Source organism: Pipistrellus hanaki, assembly GCF_964339955.1.
Source record: "Pipistrellus hanaki genome assembly, chromosome: 11".
Lineage (NCBI taxonomy): Eukaryota > Metazoa > Chordata > Mammalia > Chiroptera > Vespertilionidae > Pipistrellus > Pipistrellus hanaki.
The window spans coordinates 23,850,784-23,864,552 of NC_140513.1; the positions used below are offsets into that span (position 1 = coordinate 23,850,784).

A 13,769-nucleotide genomic window follows, 5' to 3' on the forward strand; every position below is an offset into this window, starting at 1 on the left:
ACCGATCCGCAGGAGAGCTGAGGGCTGGCACAGGCAGCCAGCTCCCCACTGCCAGGCACTAAATCAACTCCATGGGATGTTAACCCAGAGATGACTAACCCCTTTGGGAGGGGGAAGGGCGGGGAATTCACAGCCCACGGAGCCTAATCCCTTGGCCTCGGGGGCACTAAGCATGCATGGGACGGAGTAGATGCCACCCCTGCTTTGTGCCCCGCCTCGGAACGCCTCAGAGCCCTGGGAGTGGCCGAAGGGGCTAGGACTGTGGCGTTGGCGTGGACCCAGCCGTTGACGTGGACCCTGCCGGGTGGGACCGGGCAGGATAGCAGGGGCAGCACATATACCTGGCCGGGATCCGCCGTTCCGGGCCAGCCCCTGGGCGAGGCTGAGGGCCCGCAACGGCCTGCGTTTCCAGCAAGTGCCTGCTTGTGGGGGAAATAAAGCGCCTGTTCTCTGAATCGCTGAGTCCTTAAGCTCACGCATGCACGGATACATGTGCGTGCACACCACGGGAGTGAGCCCTGGGTCCTTGTGCACACTCTGGTGGATGCAGTGCTCATGCACAGACTTGCACACACACAGTGCACACGCAACCGCGCAAAGTTCACTTGCACGGAGGGGTGCACACTCCCGTATCGTGGACCAAGGGAGAGGCTGGTGGCTCCATCCCCCACTTCTGTGCATTTCCCTCCGTGGCAGTAGGTCTGGGCGAACCTTGGCAGTGAAGATAAGGAGGTGGGATGGGACAGGTGGGGTGGGGTGGGGTAGGGTGGGGAGAGGAGTCTGGGGCCGGGGGCAGAAGGTCGCTGGTGTTCAGGCTGCTCCGAGGCCGGCTTCCCCCGCAGAGGCCATCCGCCCCCTTTCTGGCAGGCGTCCATTTAGTTCCCGGAGCCTCATTCTCCTTCTGGGTTCACTGGGGGTGGCGACGGTCATAGGCTGAGGTGGGGTCCAGGGTTCAGTGCGTGCGAAAGAGCTTTTGTCATCGCGCTCGTGATCCTCAGGAACCTGGGGCTGGAGGCTGCAGACCGTGGTTCTGCTCCCAGCTCCACGGCTGACAGTGTGTGACCTCGGGGCCTCACGTCTGGCCGCACCCCTGCATCTGTGATGGGGGGCCAGGGAGCCCCACCTGCTCAGCTCAGACAAGGGAAGCACTTTCGGGGGGGGCCCTGGCGCATAGCAGCCACCCCCCACTGCGAGTGGCTATTTCCGTGGAGGTGACTGTGAGCTCAGGTGGACTTGTCCGTTTTATGGATGAGAAAAGGGGGGCTTCAGAAGTTAAGTCACTTGCCTGCCGGGCTGGCAAGAGGCAGAGCTGGGACTGCAGGGCAGGCTGGCTGGCTCCGGAGGGCACCGGGTCACCCAGTTGGCTGGGCTGGGAGGGGCGGGGTGGCCGGCCTGCCCGGCGGGATGGTGGATTGGGAATGTGCTGAGGCCTCTCTCCCGTTTCTCTGCTCTTTCTGTGTTCGCGCTTGGACGGACGAAAAGCAGGCAGGTCAGCAGTAATCACACGTCATCTCGCTGCGTCTCCCCGGGGCCGTGGAAGGAGCCGCCGAGATGGCCTGTTCCCTGGGTTCACAGCACGTCCCTGTCCCGGGTGCGCCCTCCTCTGCGTCCCCCCGCGAGGCCGCCGTGCACCCCGCTCCCCGGCCGCGGGCCTCAGCACCCCCGTCCCCGTGTGTCTCCGCAGATGTCATGGCACCCCCAGTACCGGAGCTCCAAGTTCCGCCACGTCTTCGGCAAGCCGGCCAGCAAGGAGAACTGCTACGACTCGGTGCCCATCACCCACAGCGTCCACGACAACCACTTCTGCGCCGTGAACCCCCACTTCATCGCCGTGGTGACGGAGTGCGCCGGCGGGGGCGCCTTCCTCGTCATCCCCCTGCACCAGGTGAGGGCGCCGGCGAGCCCGGGCGGCGGCTCTCTGCGGGCAGCTCGGGGCGGAGGGGAGGTGGAGAGAGCCTGCTCTCTGCCACTGGGCACGGGTTCAAACCCCAGACCGGCCTGCCACCAGCCTTGCGACCTTGAATCAGACTCGTCTCAGCTCTGTGAGCCTTCGTTTCCTCACTGGGAGTTCACCTCCTGGGATTTCCCCTCTACCCCACTGCAAAAGAATCCGCTCCTGAATAAAAAATATATTTTTTAACGCATTGCCAGGCTCGCACCACATCTGGGAAATCTCCAAAGCCACTTCCTCTCCCCGCTGAAGGAAGCCAGCCTTAAGCCACAGCCTGAGGTAGAGAGGGAAGCAGTAAGTGAACAGAAAGGACCGGCTTGTCCTAAGGGCAGGTGCTGGCCGTAGGGGTTGGGCCTTCGGCCTTTGCTGATGTTTAGGTGTTGGATCCCCACGGGGCAGTTTCTCACAGATTCCCCTAATGGCAGATCTCCTCAGGGGCCTGCGTCTCCGCCTTAAGGGGGCCCTCCGAGGGGTCCGAGCAACGCTGGGTTGGCAGTGCCTCTGGTTTGCAGCAAACGCAGAGACAAGGTCTCTGGAGGAAACAGAGCAGTGTGGACAGGAGTCCCCCAGATTCAGATCAGCGAGTCCATCACCTGAGACCACCCAGCACAGTGGTCGGCAAACTCATTAGCCGACAGAGCCAAATATCAACAGTACGACGATTGAAATTTCTTTCGAGGGCCGAAAACTGACTTCTGCACATGGGCCACGAAGTTTCAATCGCACTGTACATTTCAATCACATAGGTATTTTGTGAAAGAGCCACCACACTCAAGGGGCCAAAGAGCCGCATGTAGCTCTCGAGCTACAGTTTGCTGACCACTGACCCAGCACATAAGCCACCAGGAGTCAGACAGAGGACTTCAGAACTAAACATCGCAAATGGGAATCTCATTGATCAGGTGTTCTGCTGGGACCTCCTATACTTGGAATGGGGGACGGGGGGAGAAAACCAATACTTTTTTTACCCATGTAGCACATTGTGTGCATACAGTGGGTGCTCATACATGTTCATTGATTGAACAAATTACCCGGCAGTTGTTCATCCAAATAAACAGGGCGTAATTGGCAAAGGGAATGGCTCACGCAAAGCCACGGAGCGCTGCAGAGAGCTGTCTGGCCGGAGCAGACAGAGCAGTCTGTCAGGGGAGGAAGGGAAATACCCTGGGGGAGTTCACGGGACCCGGTGAGAAGGGCCTTGAATGCCGGGGTGAGACATGCGAACTGTATTCTAGAAAGATGGAATTTTTCAAGCTAGGGGGGAACAGATGTACCCTAGGATTTACGGAAAGACACCAAGGTTAGAGCCACAGGTCCCCCAGACATGGCCTGTTTGGCTACTTATTTCTTCCACGTTCTGGGTGCTTCTAAAAGGCTCTGTCCAGCCCGGCCAGCATGGCTCAATGGTTGAGCATCAGCCTATGAACCAGGAGGTCATGGTTCGATTCCTGGGTTTCAGACTGGATCTCCAGTAGAGGGGGCAGACGATCAAAGATTCTCATTATTGATGTTTCTCTCTCTCCCTCTCCCTTCCTCTCTGAAATCAATAAAAAGTATATTAAAAAATAAAATAAAAGATTCTGCCCACCAAACAAACTATATTCTTAATTAATTGCATGTTAATGTGTTTCCCTGATTTTTATGACTCGGACTTTTTCAAAAGTGCCGTGGTTTCTAACTTGCATGAAACGTTTAGTATGGGTAGGTGCTAATAACTCCGATGAGAAAATGAATCGGTTTGATGTGATGGACTGTGACCTAGGAGGGGTGAGGGGCCCCGGTGAGAGAAGAGGAGCAGAGAAGACCTTTCTGGGGAGGTGACTGTGGGCAGAACCACTGGAACCCTAGAGGCAGAGCGTTCGGGCAGAAGGCACAGCAGGTGCAGAGGCCCTGCGGTGGGAATGGGTTTGGTCCCTGTTCGGCAAGCTGCAGCTCGTGAGCCACATGCGGCTCTTTGGCCCCTTGAGTGTGGCTCTTCCACAAAATACCCTGGCCTGGGCGAGTCTATTAAAAAAAAAAAAAAAAATATATATATATATATATATATATATATATATATATATATTATTGATTTTTTACAGAGAGGAAGAGAGAGGGATAGAGAGTTAGAAACATTGATGAGAGAGAATCATCGATCAGCTACCTCTTGCACACCCCCTACTGGGGATGTGCCCGCAACAAGGTATGTGCCCTTGACTTGAATCGAACCCAGGATCCTTCAGTCCGCAGGCTGAGCCAAACCGGTTTCGGCTGGGCAAGTCTATTTTGAAGAAGTGGCGTTAGAAGAAGTTTACGTTTAAAACATGTGGCTCTCCAAAGAAATGTCAATCGTTGTCCTGTTGGTATTTGGCTCTGTTGACTAATGAATTTGCCGACCACTGGGTTTGGTGATTGAGAAACAAACAGGTGTGTTGTCACATGGCAGGGGCAGTGGGAGGGGGCAGAGAGGGGGCAGGGCTGGGGCTGTGGTGGCCTGCAGGCCAGGGCAGGCATCGGCTCCCCTGTGCGTCCAGCGGGACAGCACTCTGGGGGTGGAGACGCAGCTGTCCTGTGCAGCTGATCGCGGGTAAACGTGCCAGTGGCTCCCTCTGGGCTTTGGAGATAGTATCGTAAGGAGCTTGAGGACACACGGTCATTGCTGCTGGCACAGACCCCCAGGAGCCCAGGCACAGCAGGGGCTGGACTGTCAGAGCTCCTGCCTGGGCGTCACGCCGCGATGCTGGTTCGGTGGCTCTGCAGCAGGGCGGGGGGTCTGCACCCCGCAGGCCCCAGCGCGGCCAGAGGAAACGCAGGATGACCCTCACATCTGCCCCTCAGAGAAACACCACACGACTTCTTCTTGCTTCTTTTTTCTTTTTAATTATACGTTCTTGTTTTGAGATCATCGCACAGTCACCTGCAATGGTAAGAAATAACAGATTTGGTGTGCCTTTCACCACCCCTCCCCACTCCCCCCAAATCTTGTGAGACTGGAGTTCAGTCTCACCACCGGAGTCCTGACATCAGCACCGTCAGGATGCAGAATGCCGCCAGCGTCCCCGAGGTCCCCCAGGCCGCCCGTGTTAGCCACAGCCACTTCCCTCGCCCCCACTCCCACCTTAAGCCTCGACAGCCACTCTGTCCTCCATGTCCACGCTCTTGTCCTTTTAAGAATGCCGCCTGAATGGAACCATCTAGTGCGGAACCTTTCGGGCTTGGCTTTTTTTTTTCACTCAGCGTCAACCATCCCTCCAAGTGTCTGCGTGTTATCAGGAGCCCGTTCTTTTTTGTTTTGTTTTTTTAAATATATTTTATTGATTTTGTACAGAGAGGAAGGGAGAGAGATAGAGAGTCAGAAACATCGATGAGAGAGAGTCATCGATCAGCTGCCTCTTGCACACCCCCTACTGGGGATATGCCCGCAACCAAGGTACATGCCCTTGACCGGAATCGAACCCGGGACCCTTCAGTCCCCAAGCCGACGCTCTATCCATTGAGCCAAACCGGTCCCGGCAGCCCGTTCTTTTTTATTGCTGAGTAGTATTCCTCCTGGGGTGTGAACGCAGCACAGTCCGTTTAACCATTGACCCGCTGAAGGCCATCTGGGTGGTTTCCAGGTTGGGGCTGTTACGAATAAAGCTGATCCAGGTCTCTGTGGGAACGAAAGTCCGTCTCCAGGTCTGTGGGGCCCAGGAGGGCAGAGACTAGGTGGTCACACCTGTGTCCTTTTATAAGGAACCGCCAGGCTCTTTGCACAGAGAATTCCTCAGTTTCGGTAAAATATCGGGCGGAGCATACTCAGACAGGAAGTCACGCGTGTTGTTTATGTGAAGTTCAAATACCCCTGGGGCATCCCACAATTTCTATTTGCTAATTCTGGCGAGTCTTCTCCCAGGTGGTGGCCGCTGCTGCTGATTTGTAAACTGCATTTCAGTCCTAGACAGTCACCTCATTCTTTTTTTATCAGTATGAAAAATGTTCAGACACCAACGTAGGTAGGGAACAATATCGCAAACTCCTCGACACCCGGATTCTAGAATTTTCAAGACGGCTCCTCTTGCTTCCTCCATCCCTCTTCTCCCTCCACTGAAGTATTCCAAAGCAAAACCTTGGACATCTTGTCATTTTTATCCCCACAAACTTTCCAGGATCCAATTCTCAAAAGTAAGTGCATGTTCTGTCTCGGCCACAATGCCGGGATCACAGCGCGGACCCTGGCTCCTGGGTCACCAACTTCCACTTCATGTGAAACGTCTCTGATGCCTCATGGGGGCCTCGTTGTGTTTGAATCAGGGCCCAGAACGGCCTCTCAAGCACAGTCTTACCTCACCACATCCAGGGGGAGGGAGCAGGAATGAGAGGCCGAGGGAGGGGAAGGACACAGGTTCTGGTCCCATCAGGCCGCACCGACTGGGCGGATGGGACAGTTGTGACGTGGGTGCCATCGGTCCATGTTTGAGGGGGAAATTGCCCCGTTGTCCAGAGGAGATGCTGAGGCTCAGGGACACGAGTTCCCCCAGGACCCTGAGCAGTAAGAGCGAGGACCCGAATGCGGCCCGGACACAGGCTCCTTGTTGTTACCAGGGATGGCGTCCATCCGGGCAGAGACGGGTGGGTACAGAGTGCCGTGCGGAGGGAGGGCGGGGAGGAAGGGATGCGTTAGCTTAGGGGTGTCGAACTCAATCAGAGAAGGGGCCAAAATCTAAAATCCAGCCTAAATCGCGGGCCGAATGGTTTACTGAACAGTCATAAACTGACAATGTCATAAACTGACAGCGGAGTGCAGTGATGACAGCGCGGTGCGGGCCACATTGCAAGGCCTGGCGGGCTGGATTTGGCCCGCGGGCCTTGTGTTTGACACATGTGCTTAGCTGCTTAGTTAATGGACGGAGCGCCTGCGCTGGAAGGTGTCCCGGAGGGAGTGCCTCTGCGGCCGGGGCCCTTCCTTCTGCACGCTGTGACCCAGGGTGACCCCCGTGGAGGGAGGTGCTCGCAGCCGTGGCAACAGAGGGCTGTGCTCAGGGAACAGGGCACGGGCGGGAAGGTCTGGGTCCGTGCCAGGCTGGGCTCCTGACCCTGGGGCCCGCTGGCAGCAGATCCCCCTCTGGAAGGTGGCAGGTGAACTTTGCTGTGAGGTGTGCAGGACGGATGGGCAGGAGGAAGGCGAGGGCAGGCCGTGGGCGCCGGGGCGTGGCTGGGAGTGGACCCGGCCAGAGGGGACACCAGGGCCTGCGGGGCCGAGTGGACCTGGGGGAAGGTGGACGTTTGCTACGCTCTTAGAGGCCGGACGGACCTCCTCGAGCCTGTGTCCAACCAGGTCACTCCCCGTCTCAGAGGCCTCCCATGACTGCCCACTGCCTGCAGATCAGTCCTGCCTTCCTCGCCCAGCTCCCATCGCTGGCCCCGCCGACGGTTTGAATCCCAGAGCCTTCCGTAGCGTCTCCCGGTCCCTCCACACGCAGCTCCGGGTCCAGCAGTGCGAGGCGTGGGCTAGGCCTTTTCTTAAGTCTCTTTTAGTTCTTTGGATCGGTGTAGCCTGGAAAAGAACTCACTCGAGGAATGGGTCCTCTGCCTTCAGATTCCCCAGGGGCGGGCTGGCCTGCGAGGGGCTGGCTTGCGAGGGGCCGGAAAGGGTGTCTGTGGGTCCCAGAGGACAGAGCAGGGCCAGGAGCAGAGGGGAGCGGGAGGGCCACACGGAGGCCACTCCAGGCTCGAAGTCAGAAGTGCTTTCTCACAGTCAATATGGCCTGTGGAGACTTGGAGACGGCGACACCACGCCCAGCCAGGTTCTCCGGGGTCTGTGAGGCGAGCAGGCGTATCTCCCCTGATTTAGAGCTTGAATCCCCCATAAATCATAGGCCTGGTCCTGGCTGACCGCTGGCCTGAGGGGCGGAGGGCGGAAGTGGCCTCCTGATTATGAATGTCCTGCCCTGCCTGGGCTATTAGCAGCTCAGTCAATAGCCGGTCCGTCTGGCTAATGCTGCTAATGTGGGTCCTCAGCACAAATCCCTTGAGGCACCGAGCAGCCTGCGCCTCCGGGGAGGCCGAGCGTGGCCGGCGGGCCTCTGCTCTGAGGCCTGGAGGAGCCCGGGCTCAGCTCTGGGAGCTGCCTCATCGCAGGAGCCGGTGCCTGGCCCCGAGCGCCTCCCGGGCTGACCCGGAGCCGGAGCCGTGGGTCTCAATGGGGCTCCGGGCACTTTGCCTCCTGCCAGCCGAGGCCGGCCCACACTCACTCATCCGAGGGCCCTCGGGGCAGGAATTGGGGCATGGCCTTGGGCCAGGGGAGAGATAAAGGCCCTGGAGCAGCTGGGTGTGCCATGGCTCTGATGCCCTTTGACCCAGGAAAAGATGCAAGAGAAGGGAAAGGCTGTGTGCAGGAAGGGGGCAGGACACGGACTCAGAAAGGGCTGAGCACGGGAAGGGCCGACCCCACAGCTCCCCGCCCTGGGCTAGGCCCTGCACAGGCCCTGGGCAAGCCCCTCCTGCAGCAGGGGTCGGGGAGAGAGGGGGAGACCCCCTGGGGGTGCCTGCCACCCGCAGGTAGGAGCTGTGCTGGCTTTTTACCACTCCTGGTCTCCCAGAGCCCTTCAAGTCCTGCAGTTTTAGGACATTTTTGGCTAATCCCAGAAGAACCCGGCTTTTCAGAAAGTCTGGAATTTTACCTTAAAGACCTTTTTAGAGTAAAATTTATAGTTTGTATAGAAAGTTTGGAGGGAAAATTTTTTTTTAAAGACATAGAAGATGATAAAAAACAAAAACAAAAAAAACACACCATTCATTTAGCCCTAACCGTTTTTGCTCAATGGATAGAGCCTCGGCCTACGGACTGAAGGGTCCCGGGTTTGATTCCGGTCAAGGGCATGTACCTTGGTTGCGGGCACATCCCCAGGAGGGGGTGTGCAGGAGGCAGCTGATCGATGTTTCTAACTTTCTATCCTTCCCCCTTCCTCTCTGTAAAAAATCAATAAAATATATTTTTTAAAAACCATTCATTTATCTCACCATCTAGAGATAACCATTAATAACATTTTGGTGTATTTTTTTTTTCTCAGTTTTGACATACACATGGATGTGTGTACGCTCCCACACATAGACGCCTAATAATAGCTGCTCTTATTTGAGCACTTAAACCCATGGGGACATCACCAGTTGGCTTTCCTGGCACAGTAGCTCACTTTACCCCCATAGAGAGAGGTGATTTTATAGATGGGGAAAAGGTAAAATTTGAGCAGACATGATCATATTTCAGTCCTTGAAAGCTCCCCTGGTGACAGTGTGCAGGCCTAGAGCCTGGGTGAGGGGTCCATGGCTGGACCCGGGTCCCGTGCAGACCTGAGCCAGGCCCGTGGGTGCAGGGCTCTCACTGCAGGGCCCTGGTGCCAGGTGCTGTCCCTACTGCGGGGGGGGGGGGGGGGGGGGGGGGGAGCACGCCCTTTCTCTCTTCCCTGTCCAGGGACCCGTTTGTCAGCCATGGAGAAGGCGGGACCATCAGAAAGAAATGGCCGTCTCTTCACACATCACTGTCAACACCTGTCCAAATTCTCTCTCTCTCTCTCTCTCTCTCTCTCTCTCTCTCTCTCTGAATGGGTATGTGAGGGGATATTTTTTCTGAATTCTTTGAGGGCACGTTGCATCCATCTTTGCCCTTTACCCCTAAATACTTGAGTGTATTTGGCAATATTCCATAACATAATCATAGTATGTTATCAAGTTCACATTACAGTAATACTTTAATCTTCTGCCCCTTTTCCATTTGTCAAGTAACATCCTCTGTGGAGTTCCCCCTCCAGTGAAGGGTCCACTCCAGGTGAGGTGTCTGGGACCCTTCTTGAGGAGGGAGAGCTGAGTTGGGCCGTGTGTTTCTGAAGGAGAGCCCAGCACCTCCGCCTCTGTGTGCAGACCTCCTGTGATGCATGCATGAAGCCCCCACAACCCAGGGGCTCCGTGGTCTGTCTCCCAGTTTGCCTGGCGTGGCGGGGCAGCCCTGTGTCTGTTCCCATAGCAGCCGCCCTCTCGCAGTCTTAGTAAGCGAGGTCAGGGACACCCCGGTGTCTTCGCTCAGCCTCACGTGGGCCGGCACAGGCTGCCCCACGAAAGCGCAGTGCCCCCTGCAGAGCTGGGAGGTGCGGGGAGGAGCGGAGGTGGGTGTTCCCTGGGTTCACCCTGTCTTGAAAGTGCCTTTTTTTAAAAATCCTGAGACTGATGCCCGAACTGGTTTGGCTCAGTGGATGATAGAGCCTCCGGCTGCAGAATGACGGGCCCCGGGTTCGGTTCCGGTCAAGAGCATGTACCTTGGTTGCGGGCATGTCCCCAGTAGGGGGTGTGCAAGAGGCAGCTGATCGATGACTCTCTCTCATCGATGTTTCTAACTCTCTATCTCTCTCCCTTCCTCTCTGTATAAAATCAATAAAATATATTTAAATATATATATATATATATAAAATAAAGTGGAATTAGCCCCCTCTCCCCTCACTCCTCCTGGGCATTGTTTTGCAGACAGGAAAGTTGGACCCCCACTACCCAAAGGTCTGCGGGCACAGAGGGAACGTCTTAGACATCAAGTGGAACCCGTTTGACGACTTTGAAATCGCCTCTGCTTCTGAAGATGCCACCGTGAGTGTCGGCACGGAAGGCTGTTCCCTGACCGAAACGGGCGGGATTGGGGCAGAGGGGGGTGGAACTCAGCCCTGATGCTCCCGACTCCTTCGTCCTTCATGAGGTGAGGTTACTGTGTGGGAGGGGAGTCATTTAGATTTTGACCTTGGGGCATGACCCCTTCTCTCCTTGGGCCTCAGTTTCTCCACCTCTAAAATGGGCATAGTAGCTCCCAACTGCCTGGTGAAGATCCCGTGAGATTCGTGAATTCCATTGGGGAAGTCCCTCTTCTGGGGGAACTCTGAAACGCCACGAGGAGCAATTCTACTGTGGCCAGAAAATACCGTGCCACTTACAAACAGTAGTGAAGCAAATTTTAAAAGGATTAGAGTGGGAACCCTATATGAATGTGGACACCAAAACCACCCCACAGCTTCAGTCCCACCAACCTTTTTGAGCTCCTGTTCTGTACCAGGGACCTAATCCCTGTACCCACAACGTTCAGTGTTATTTATTTATAATTTTTATTCTAGGCCAATTCTAAAACGTGGTGGGTATAGCTTAAAACAAAAGACACAAATAGGATCAGGGGATTCAAGTACGGATACATTTCATAGTTCCCATTTACTGTGGGCCCACTGTGTTCCTCGTTACAAATATCATTTCACTCAGTCTTCCTGTTACAGCAACCTCACAAGGTAGGACCACTTTCTGACATATAGAAGCCGAGGGTCTTGAGGTACAGCTACAGACCTCAAACTGAGGGCTTACTCCTTTTCCCACTGCATGATGCCAGTTCTCTAAAGTGCAGCGGCCACAGAGGGAGGAAGTGAAGAAATAATAACGTTGGCAATGGAGGGTTGTAGGTTAGCTCAGAGCTGCCTGGAAGCCAAGGCAAAAAGGGAAATAGAATGTACTGCAGAACCCTCACTGTCTGATCACAGGAAGCACAGCAGTTCATCAGGACAAGCAGGCAGAAGTTTCCAGAGGGGATGCTGAGGAACACAAAAGGGGCCCCTTCCGAAGGGCCTGCCCTGTCCTGCTGCGGGGATGGTGTTGGCTGGCTCCCTAGTGCCTGGAAGATTCAGCACAAACCCTTCCTCTGGCCATTCGGGCTCCACCCGGGGCCTTTGAGACCAGGGACGGGAGGAGACCACTGTACTTTGGGGGATGTTCTGTGCCGGAAGGCAAATTTGCTCTGGCACCCAGCCTGAGAGTCAGGCCCGCAGCCCATCTACCCACCCACAACCTCAGGTCATTAGGATGGCACAGATTACCAGTGGGGGGCTGATCGGGAGGCCTGGACTCACCTCTGGTCAACGCCGGCCCTGCTTGGGCGGGAGGGCCTTGGCGAGGCCCGTCCCTCTGAGGTGCCCCAGCTGCCCCTCCCCGGAGGGAGAGGTGGATACAGAGCAAACGCCCCGCCCCTTCTGCTGGCCCTGCCCCTTCTGCTGGCCACTGCCAGCTCTTAGGGTGGTGGGTGCCACGGCGGCCCTGGCTGACACCCCCCCTGGGCCACGTATCCCCGGCAGATCAAGATCTGGGCCATCCCCAAGCAGCTGCTGTCGAGGAACTTCACGGCCTACAGGAAGGAGCTGGCGGGCCACGCCCGCCGGGTGGGCCTGGTGGAGTGGCACCCCACGGCGGCCAACATCCTCTTCAGCGCCGGCTACGACTACAAGGTGGGTCTGTGCGCTCCCTGGGGCTGCCGAGCGGCCGAGGACACGGAGGGGCACGCCCGCACGGCCCCGGAGACTGGCCGTCCTATCGCCAGGCGTGCGGAGGCCTGGCTTCCTCCGGGGGCTCCGAGGAAGAATCCTCTGTGAGTCTTCCGGCTCCCGGTGGCTCCCGGCACGCCTTGGCTTGTGGCTGCATCCCTCCCCCTTGCCTGCGTCGCCACGTGGCCTCCTTTTCCGTGTGTCTGTGTATTTTCTCTTCTTTTTTTTTTTTTTTTAATATATTTCATTGATTTTACACAGAGAGGAATTGAGAGGGACAGAGAGTTAGAAACGTCGATGAGAGAGAAACATTGACCAGCTGCCTCTTGCACACCCCTCCCTAGGGATGTGCCCGCAACCAAGGGACGTGCCCTTGACCGGAATCGAACCCGGGACCTTTCAGTCCACAGGCCAACGCTCTATCCACTGAGCCAAACCGGTCTCAGTTTTTCTCTTCTTTTTTATAAGGACACCAGTCAGCCCAGTGGGGTGGCTCAGTGGTTGAGCGTCGACCTATGAACCAGGAGGTCATGGTTCCATTCCTGGTCAGGGCACATGCCTGGGGTTTGGGGCTTGCCTCCCAGGAAAGGGTGTGCAGGAAGCAGCCGATCAATGATTCTCTTTCATCATGGATGTGTCTCTCTCCCTCTCCCTTCCTCTCTGAAATCAGTAATAATAATTTTTTTTTAAAAAAGGACACCAGCCATTGGATGTAGAGTAAGGTGACCAGACGTCCCGCTTTTAGCGGGACAGTCCTGATTTTTAACAATTAGTCCCGCGGGACGCGAAACAAAATTGTTAAAAATCGGGATGTCTGGTCACCTTAATTTAGGGCCCACTCAAAGTCAGTACGCCCTCATTAGAACTAATCATATAAGCAAAGGCCTATTCCAAATAAGGCCACACTCTGAGGCTCCAGGAGGACGTGAGTTTGGGGAGGACACTATTCAACCCCGCAGTCTGCCTGGAGCGGGTGGGCTGGGCCCTGTGGAGGGGGAAACCCATGGTGAGGGCAGCTGAGAGTCCATTCCGACTCACCTCTGACCTGCGTGTGAGCCGGGGAGGTCCCTGTCTTCTCCAGCTCCGTGTCTCCATCTGTGCACAGATGGAGTTGGTGTGACCACAGCTGTGGCTTTTCAGCTCTTCCCTTCACAGCTTTCCGGAGGCGGCTGAGGGGCCTCTGTGCCGGTTAAAGGCCAGAAATGCTAGGTGGGGTGTGTGTGCAGGGACTGCTTGGGGTAGTGCCGGTTCTTCTGTACACAACGCCAGGGGGCGCTGTTCCCATCACAGGCTATGGGGATGGATTGCCCTGGAGCTGTGTGCAGTGCAGCCACCCTGCTCTCAGAGCCCGCGCAGCCAGACACGGCTGTTTGTCTGTGCAAGGTGGGAACTGCGGTTTGAAACCCCTGGACTAGCTGGTCCCCCATGTTCCCTTTTTTTTTTTTTTTTAAATATATTTTATTGATTTTCCACAGAGAGAAAGGGAGAGGGATAGAGAGCTAGAAACGTTGATGAGAGAGAAACAT

General features: G+C 56.1%; 1 protein-coding gene across 1 annotated transcript in view; it reads left to right on the forward strand.

Moving 5' to 3' along the window:
• The window catches only part of CORO2A (coronin 2A), a 45,185-nt gene that overhangs the window by 19,472 nt on the left and 11,944 nt on the right, over nucleotides 1-13,769 (forward strand). The window contains exons 2-4 of the mRNA XM_084898745.1: nucleotides 1,685-1,885; nucleotides 10,427-10,543; nucleotides 12,058-12,207. Coding sequence (XP_084754871.1) covers nucleotides 1,685-1,885; nucleotides 10,427-10,543; nucleotides 12,058-12,207 — 468 coding nt within the window. The remainder of the gene's footprint in view (nucleotides 1-1,684; nucleotides 1,886-10,426; nucleotides 10,544-12,057; nucleotides 12,208-13,769) is intronic.